The sequence below is a fragment of the Pristiophorus japonicus genome, chromosome 12 (assembly GCF_044704955.1).
Source record: "Pristiophorus japonicus isolate sPriJap1 chromosome 12, sPriJap1.hap1, whole genome shotgun sequence".
NCBI classification, from domain to species: Eukaryota; Metazoa; Chordata; class Chondrichthyes; family Pristiophoridae; genus Pristiophorus; species Pristiophorus japonicus.
In genome coordinates, this window is record NC_091988.1 from 188699767 (window position 1) to 188709871 (window position 10105).

The following is a 10105-nucleotide window of genomic DNA, read 5'->3' on the forward strand; positions in this document are numbered from 1 at the left end:
TATAAATAAATACAACAAACCGAGGGCATACATGGGCCATTTACTAGAACAAATGAGAAAGTCATCAATACTCAGGCTGCACCATTTGCAGAGGATGGAAATTTTCCACCGAGTCCTTGAAGCTCCAGGTAACTAGGGAAGGAGGAGTGGGGCCATGTGACTGATATTTGATAGAAGTCTCCTACAATCCATGTAAAACCCTCCTTTGAAATATATCAAGCTCCCCTTGACTTTCCAGATCTACAAGGATTCTAGCACGAGCAATGCGAACTGTGAGGCCACACCTTGAATATTGTGTACAGTTTTGGTCTCCTAATCTGAGGAAGGACATTCTTGCTATTGAAGGAGTGCAGCAAAGGTTCATTAGACTGATTCCCAGGATGGCAGGACTGACATGTGAAGAAAGACTAGATCGACTAGGCTTATATTCACTGGAGTTTAGAAGAATGAGAGGAGATCTCATAGAAACATATAAAATTCTGATGGGATTGGACAGGTTAGATGCAGGAAGAATGTTCCTGATGTTGGTGAAATCCAGAACCAGGGGTCACAGTCTAAGGATAAGGGGTAAGCCATTTAGGACCGAGATGAGGAGAAACTTCTTCACTCAAAGAATTGTGAAATTCTCTACCACAGAAAGTTGTTGAGGCCAGTTCGTTAGATATATTCAAAAGGGAGTTAGATGTGGCCCTTACGGGATCAAGGGGTATGGAGAGAAAGCAGGAATGGGGTACTGAAGTGCATGATCAGCCATGATCATATTGAATGGTGGTGCAGGCTCGAAGGGCCGAATGGCCTACTCCTGCCCCTATTTTCTATGTTTCTATGTACATCTCACACAGCTGACTCCAGATGAACACACAGCCATCCGGAGACAAGAAGTACTTCCTGTACTGAATTACTGATCCAAGGACAATACACACGGGCTGATCCCACCTACCCGCTCTCCCAGAGTGAACTACTCTCACAGATCGGAGAATGGAGGACATGATGTTCAACCTCCGACTCCCCCCCACTCCCTTTGAATGCGGCTCTCTCGATGAGAGTGCGAGGTTGTGGAATCAGCCCTACAGATGTAAAATCCCAGCCTACACTTAATTATCTATGCTGGTCTTCATCGAGTACAAAATGCAGATCAAGACTGTACTTGAAATGCAGATGCAGTTCTAATATAAACTATATTTTTCCCTGATTTGGTTTCTTTTCAATCACTGAATGAATGATTAAACTGTTACAAACCGTCTGTTTTTCTTCCAAGTGCAGCTTGTAGAAATCCTAACCACAACCCCCCCCCACCACAATAGTTCTTGGCAAAGTAACAATGCGTCACATGGAGATTGATCTGTGCAAGCTTCAAGCAGCTGCTGTCTTTTGTATAAGAACGCATCTCTTCCCACTTATACCAAGCTATGATTTTTGCCACATCTGCACAAACAACAGATCGCACACGGAAAATATAATGCTCCGTTTGACTGGCTAATATTTTCCCCTCCTTTCTGCAAGGCGAGGATTCCTTGCCAGGGCATTTCGGGTTAGGGTTAGGGCATGGATTCACGGGAAACCTGTGCTTCACTCGGATGGACATTATTCACGCACGAGACATGGCAATGAGTGTTTGTAGGCTGCTTGAGCGTGTGGGATATCACAAACGGACGTTGAAACGTCTGCTCACCCCAACATCCAAGTGTAGGGTCTCCCAGCTGGACGAGCAATCAGGAGCAGTAACCCCGGTCACTTTTCTCCAGGGTAACTTTAGGATGCTACCCTGGTTGAGACCAGGTAACCCAGCAGAGACTAGAGATTAAGCCTGGGAGCTGGCTGGTCTGTATAAGAACATAAGAAATAGGAACAGGAGTAGGCCATTCGGCCCCTCGAGCCTGCTCCGCCACTCAATAAGATCATGGCTGATCTGATCATGGAATCAGCTCCACTTCCCCGCCCGCTCTCCATAACCCCTTATCGTTCAAGAAACTGTCTATTTCTGTCTTAACTTTATTCAATGTCCCAGCTTCCACAGCTCTCCGAGGCAGCGAATTCCACAGATTTACAACCCTCTGAGGAAATTTCTCCTCATCTCTGTTTTAAATGGGCGGTCCCTTATTCTAAGATCATGCCCTCTAGTTCTAGTCTCCCCCATCAGTGGAAACATCCGCTCTGCATCCACCTTGTCAAGCCCCCTCATAATCTTATACGTTTCGATAATGGTTCAACTACTCTCCGGGTAATCTTACTGAGACACCGGGGGAAATCGGAATTTAAGAACAAGAATTAGGAGCAGGAGTAGGCCATTCGACCCCTCGAGCCTGCTCTGCCATTCAATAAGATCACGGCTGATCTTCGACCTCAACTCCACTTTCCTGCCCAATCTCCATATCCCTCGATTCCCCATGACTCCAAAAATCTATCGATCTCAGCCTTGCATATACTCAACGATTCAGCATCCACACTCCTTGGGGCAGAGAATTCCAAAGATTCACAACCCTCTGAGTGAAGAAATTCCTCCTCATCTCAGTCCTAAATGGCCAACACCTTATCCTGTGACTGTGCCCCCTAGTTCTAGACACTCCAGCCAGGGGAAACACCCTCACATCATCTCCCCTGTTAATACCCCTCAGGATCTTGTATCTTTCAATGAGATCACCTTTCATTCTTCTAAACTCCAGCGAGTATAGGCCCAATCTACTCAATCTCTCCTCATAGGGCAGCCCTCTCACCCCAGGATTCAAACTAGTGACCCTTAAGGCATATTGCCTTTTTTGCATGGAACTGATTATTCAGCATGGCGAGGGCTAATATAGATGGCTGTGATCTGTTGAGTGGGCGAGCAAAGGGTTGATATTTTCATGCACTTCTGGGGGAAAAAAAAGTCTCACTTCAGGACTACATGGTTTCCAAGACCAGAGTCCACAATGCCTTTATAAAGCCGCCTGTACCTGTTGTACGAGTTGACGAAGAGATGAAGGTTATCCTGGTTGATGTCCTGGGAGATGTGGAGGCGATAGGTTTGGATCAGTTCCAAATTTGTTTCCAGCTCCTCCTATAGGGGGCAGCGGTTTAGGGAGGAGGAGAAAATACAGATATAGCTGTCATAAAGGATCAAAAATTGATTATCCCTAGGGAAATGAAACTCTGGTTAATCAACAACCAACGGGGTGCAGCCCTTCCTCTGCACAAACTGCTTGCTGTTTATTGATAGCAGGACAAAGCAGCCCGCTTGATCGGTACCCCATCCACCACCTTCAACATGGCTGCAGTGTGTACCATCTACAAGATGCACTGCAGCATCTAGCCAAGGCTCTTCGGCAGCACCTTCCAAACTCACGACCTCTACCACCTAGAAGGACGAGGACAGCAGGCACATGGGAGCACCACCACCTCCAAGTTACACACCATCCTGACTTGGAAGTATATCGACGTTCCTTCATCGTCGCTGGGTCAAAATCCTGGAACACCCTCCCTAACAGCACAAGGTGGCGGCTTAGCACCATCTTCTCAAGGGCAATTAGGGATGGGTAATAAATGCTGGCCTTGCCCGCGATGCCCACAACCCGTGAACGAATAAAAATTATATATATATATCTACACACACGGGTGTTTTAGCCAATATTCATCACTCAACCAACATCACTAAAACAGATTATTTGGTTATTATCACATTTGTGTGTGTGTGATCTTGCTGTGTGCAGATTGGCTGTCGCGTTTCAACAGTGACTACACTTCAAAAAGCACTTCAATGGGTGTAAAGTGCTTTGGTGGGTCCCGAGATCGTGAAAGGCGCTATGTAAATGCAAGTCTTTCTAATATTCATATAATATTGCACATGAAATCAAAGGAATAGACACAGAAACAGAGAAAGGGACAAGGGATACGAACCCAATGTGCTGGTGGATCATGACGTTAACTGATGGATGTGGTTACTGCAGATTAATTATAGCATAGGCATTTTAGACAAGTCATCTTTTGCCCAGTCCTCACAAACACTGCACATATCCGATTGGCAAACTCTTTCCACTGATGCTGCCTGATCTGCTGTGCACTGCCAGCATTTTCTGCTTTTATCCCTATAACTTACACTGGGCAAAGCTAGTAATTGAAACAAAAGCACAGTACAACGGATGCTGGAAATCTGAACTAAAAACCAAAAATGCTGGAAATACTCAGAGTTAATGTTTCCGGTCAACGGCCTTTCATCACAGTAGTGATATGAAAGGCCACAGACCTGAAAAGTGAACTCTGCTTCTCTCTCTCTCTCTTTCTCTGTCTCTCTCTCTGTCTCTCTTTCTCTCCACAGATGCTGCCTGACTTGCTGAGTGTTTACAACATTTTATTTAAGGCTCTTCATTCAATGTGTTGTTTACAGCCTTTATAAACCAGGCTGTTTAAATTAAAGATTTTTTTTTGTTGCAAGATTAACGGCAATAGCTAGGACTGCTGATCATATCAGCTGTCCCCTGGGCAAGGCCATTCAATCGGGTTTCGTCAGTCCTCTCATCGTAAACCTGGTCGATCACAATCCATCTGAAATGATGCTTATTTTGACCTTCTCAAATGGTGTAAGAGTCACTTAACTAGCACAGTAACTAGGTCAAGGTGAGCTCCGAAGAGCAGAAACTGACAGGAAATTAACCAAAGCATCAAATTTGCATGGGCATTATAATGAAGCGGCCATTTCCAGATTTTGAAAGATTGGTTTATAGATCCTGAGGCATTAAGACCAAATTATCAATGCTTATCTGTGCAATCTAACCTCGGTTTTGAAATCAGAAGGAAAGATTGATTTAGAATTCAGTGTCTTAAAATTTGGGCACATCTTCTACCTGTGTCATTGGATCTTTTAACAGGTTTGCCATTCATTGTGTAAAATGCCTGTGGGTGGAGTGTTGCTTAACAGCGAGGCTATCTGTTTAAAATCAGAGTGGAGCAGGCTCGATGGGCTGTATGGCCGACTCCTGCTCCTATTTCATATAAGGACGTGTCTATTCGCAACACCAAAGTTGGTCCCCTTGGATGGCAAGGCCCGATTGCTGATTGGTCCCCTTGGAGGACAGGACACAACCCACTTCTGGCTCCCTCATATATCGTACTGCGCATGCGCGACCAGGTAGAATGCGCATGCACAGTACCAAACAGGCAAGCATGCACAGTGGGAGTCAAAAAAACCCCGTGCAAATAAATCCCTCCGTTCATATAACTACCGTTCCCATTTTGTCAGACAGCAGGTGCTGATAATGGTTCTGCTGTAATCATTTACACCACCTCTGGGCCAATCTTTTGTTCCTCTACTTGTCCCATAACCATCCTCTTTTGCCTTGCACCATCATCCCCTTAGTTATTTAATCACTCCTGCCTGCGCCCTATACCTCTTTTCTTTCTCCTTTACCTCAGGCTCAGCACCTGCTTAAAAATTACTAAATGTCTAACTTATCTAAAAAAAAATTTTATTCGTTCATAGAATGTGGGCATCGCTAGCAAGACCAGCATTTATTGCCCTTCCCTAATTGCCCTCGAGACGGTGGTGGCGAGCCGCCTTCTTGAACCGCTGCAGTCCGTGTGGTGAAGGTGCTCCCACAGTGCTGTAGTCAAGAGTCAACCACATTGTGGGTCTGGAGTCACATATAGGCCAGATCGGGTAAAGACAGCAAGTTTCCTTCCCTAAAAGACATTACAACAATCTGGTAGTTTCATGGGGCCCAAGTTTCGGCATCTGGTGAAAACGGCGCACCTCCGAGACTTACGTGACCTGCCTGAGCTCAAAGGTGCGCCGGAATATTCTGTAGCAATTCTCCGGTCCTCCTGGACCATGGAATGGCGTGTCGCAGCGTAGTCTCCCTGGGGAGGAGACTGCCTGCAGGGGGGCAGGGCTAGGAATCATGCCTTCTCCTCAGAGCTGGAGCATGCGTGCCTGCACAATGGCTCGGGAGAGCGTGGGTACCGGGGGGGGGGGAGGCGGGGGGAGCGTGGCAACCGAGGAGGGGGGAGCGTGGCAACAGGAATGGAGGAGCGTGGGTTGGGGGGCACTCAATGATTGAAGGGCCGGAGCAGGGGTGCCTCCTTCCAGCCTCTTCTCCACCCCCCCCACCCCCCCACATCCCCCGCCCACACACATCCCCACCCTCCCCCCCACACACACACACCTTCTCCCCCACACACCTCCTCACACCCCTCCCACCCCCCACACCCCCCCAACGCACCCCCCCTCCCACCCACCCCCCAACACACACCCCCTCCCACCCACCCCCCAACACACACCCCCTCCCACCCACCCCCCAACACACACCCCCTCCCACCCACCCCCCAACACACACACCCCCTCCCACCCACCCCCCAACACACACCCCCTCCCACCCCCCCCCACACACACACCCCTCCCACCCCCCACACCCCCCCCAACACACACCCCCTCCCACCCACCCAACACACACCCCCTCCCACCCACCCCCCAACACACACCCCCTCCCACCCACCCCTAAACACACACCCCCTCCCACCCCCCACACCCCCACCCCCCACACCCCCACAACACACACCCCCCAACACACACCCCCTCCCACCCCCCCCAGCACACACACCCCTCCCACCCCCCACACCCCCACCACCCCCCACACCCCCACAACACACACCCCCCAACACACACCCCCTCCCACCCACCCCCCAACACACACCCCCTCCAACCCCCCCAGCACACACACCCCTCCCAGCCCCCACAACACACACCCCCTTCCCACCCACCCCCCAACACACACCCCCTCCCCCCCCACACACACACCTCTCCCACCCCCCACACACCCTCCTCACAAACACCCTCCCGCCCACACACACACACCCTCCCACCTCCCCACACACACACATAACCCCTCCCACACCCCCTCCCCCACACACACACCCCCTCCCAACCCCCCCCCCCCCACACACACAGCCTCCCACACACCCCGTCCCCACTCCCACACATACACACACACAGACACACACCACACACAGCCCCCGCCTCCCCCCCGCCCCCCCCGCCGCACCCCTCACTGTCAGATACAGAGAGAGAGAGACACTACAGAGAAAGACACTGACAGAGACACCTTCCCTTCACATAAAGGTAGGACTTCTACTTTTTATTGATTGATTACTTATGACTTTGGTCTTGGTGCTTTAGGTGCAAGGTTCCTTCTATTTTTTATTAATTAATTGTTTATTACTTTTTGTGCTTCGTTTAGTGCTTAGTGCTTTAAATGTACTTTACTTCTTTAATGTTGTTCTGAAGGTGTTTATGGAAAGTCCTCTAACTTCCCTTACCCCCCGCTGTTCTGATGTTAGAAACATAGAAACATAGAAAATAGGAGCAGGAGTAGGCCATTCGGCCCTTCGAGCCCGCACCGCCATTCAATGAGTTCATGGCTGAACATGCAACCTCAGTACCCCATTCCTGCTTTCTCACCATACTCCTTGATCCCTCTAGTAGTAAGGACTATATGTAACTCCTTTTTGAATATATTTAGTGAATTGGCCTCAACAACTTTCTGTGGTAGAGAATTCCACAGGTTCACCACTCTCTGGGTGAAGAAGTTTCTCCTCATCTCAGTCCTAAATGGCTTACCCCTTATCCTTAGACTGTGACCCCTGGTTCTGGACTTCCCCAACATTGGGAACATTCTTCCTGCATCTAACCTGTCCAATCCTGTCAGAATTTTATATGTTTCTATGAAATCCCCTCTCATTCTTCTGAATACCAGTGAATACAAGCCCAGTTGATCCAGTCTTTCTTGATATGTCAGTCCCGCCATCCCGGGAATCAGTCTGGTGAACCTTCGCTGCACTCCCTCAACAGCAAGAATGTCCTTCCTCAAGTTAGGAAACCAAAACTGTACACAATACTCCAGGTGTGGCCTCACCAAGGCCTGTACAACTGTAGCAATACCTCCCTGCCCCTGTACTCAAATCCCCTCGCTATGAAGGCCAACATGCCATTTGCTTTCTTAACCGCCTGCTGTACCTGCATGTCAACCTTCAATGACTGATGTACCAGGTCTCGTTGCACCTCCCCTTTTCCTAATCTGTCACCATTCAGATAATAGTCTGTCTCTCTGTTTTTACCACCAAAGTGGATAACCACACATTTATCCACATTATACTTCATCTGCCATGCATTTGCCCACTCACCTAACCTATCCAAGTCACTCTGCAGCCTCATAGCATCCTCCTCGCAGCTCACACTGCCACCCAATTAGTGTCATCTGCAAATTTGGAGATACTACATTTAATCCCCTCGTCCAAATCATTAATGTACAATGTAAACAGCTGGAGCCCCAGCACAGAACCTTGCGGTACCCCACTAGTCACTGCCTGCCATTCTGAAAAGTACCCATTTACTCCTACTCTTTGCTTTCTGTCTGACAACCAGTTCTCAATCCATGTCAGTACACTACCCCCAATCCCATGTGCTTTAACTTTGCACATTAATCTCTTGTGTGGGACCTTGTCGAAAGCCTTCTGAAAGTCCAAATATACCACATCAACTGGTTCTCCCTTGTCCACTCGACTGGAAACATCCTCAAAAAATTCCAGAAGATTTGTCAAGCATGATTTCCCTTTCACAAATCCATGCTGACTTGGACCTATCATGTCACCTCTTTCCAAATGCGCTGCTATGACATCCTTAATAATTGATTCCATCATTTTTCCCACTACTGAGGTCAGACTGACCGGTCTATAATTCCCTGTTTTCTCTCTCCCTCCTTTTTTAAAAAGTGGGGTTACATTGGCTACCCTCCACTCCATAGGAACTGATCCAGAGTCTATGGAATGTTGGAAAATGACTGTCAATACATCCGCTATTTCCAAGGCCACCTCCTTAAGTACTCTGGGATGCAGTCCATCAGGCCCTGGAGATTTATCGGCCTTCAATCCCTTCAATTTCCCCAACACAATTTCCCGACTAATAAGGATTTTCCTCAGTTCCTCCTTCTTACTAGACCCTCTGACCCCTTTTATATCCGGAAGGTTGTTTGTGTCCTCCTTAGTGAATACCGAACCAAAGTACTTGTTCAATTGGTCTGCCATTTCTTTGTTTCCAATTATGACTTCCCCTGATTCTGACTGCAGGGGACCTACGTTTGTCTTTACTAACCTTTTTCTCTTTACATATCTATAGAAACTTTTGCAGTCCGTCTTAATGTTCCCTGCAAGCTTCCTCTCGTACTCTATTTTCCCTGCCCTAATCAAACCCTTTGTCCTCCTCTGCTGAGTTCTAAATTTCTCCCTGTCCCTGGGTTCGATGCTATTTCTGGCCAATTTGTATGCCACTTCCTTGGCTTTAATACTATCCCTGATTTCCCTTGATAGCCACGGTTGAGCCATCTTCCCTTTTTTATTTTTACGCCAGACAGGGATGTACAATTGTTGTAATTCATCCATGCGGTCTCTATGGGCCCAAGTTTCCACATGATTCGCGCCTGATTTTTTTAGGAGCAACTGGTGGAGAACGGACTATTTTAGAAATCGCAATTCTCCACATTTTTTTTTCTGCAGTTCTAGTCAGGTAGAACAGTTCTAGTTTAGAACAGAATTTTTTCTTCAAAAGGGGGCGTGTCCGGCCACTGACGCCTGATTTGAAAGTTTCCACAGTGAAAATGTACTCCAAACTAAAGTAGAATGGAACCAGTGAAGATTTTTGTCGAACTGAAAAAACCTGTTCTACACATTAAAAAATCAGGTGCAGGTTACAAATTAGGCGTCCAGAACGAGGTGGGGGGAAAGGGAACTCATTAAATTCGACAATAAATCCTAATTTATACTTCTACAAATATTATACAAATAAATCCAACCTGATTAAACATTTATAAGCAAAGAAAAGATTAAATAAACCATCTTTCTACCTGTGTGAAAGTGCTTCAGCCAGGGAGAATTCTGCAGCCGTTCGTGCAGCTGAGCGGGAGGGGGAGAGAGAGAGAGGGAGAGGGGGTGGAGGGCGGGGGAGAGAGAGAGAGAGAGGGAGAGGGGGTGGAGGGCGGGGGAGAGAGAGAGAGAGGGAGGGAGAGAGAGAGAGAGGGGAGAGAGAGGGGAGGGCGGAGGAGAGAGGGGAGGGAGGGGGAGAGAGAGAGAGAGAGAGAGAGAGGGG

At 48.0% G+C, this 10105-nt stretch overlaps 1 protein-coding gene across 2 annotated transcripts in view; it reads right to left on the reverse strand.

Annotated features, from left to right (window-relative positions):
- The window catches only part of LOC139277606 (protein NDRG3-like), a 130798-nt gene that overhangs the window by 28270 nt on the left and 92423 nt on the right, over positions 1-10105 (reverse strand). For both annotated transcript variants that reach the window (XM_070896294.1, XM_070896295.1), the window contains exon 11: positions 2934-3037. In XM_070896294.1, the coding sequence (XP_070752395.1) occupies positions 2934-3037 (104 nt within the window). The remainder of the gene's footprint in view (positions 1-2933; positions 3038-10105) is intronic.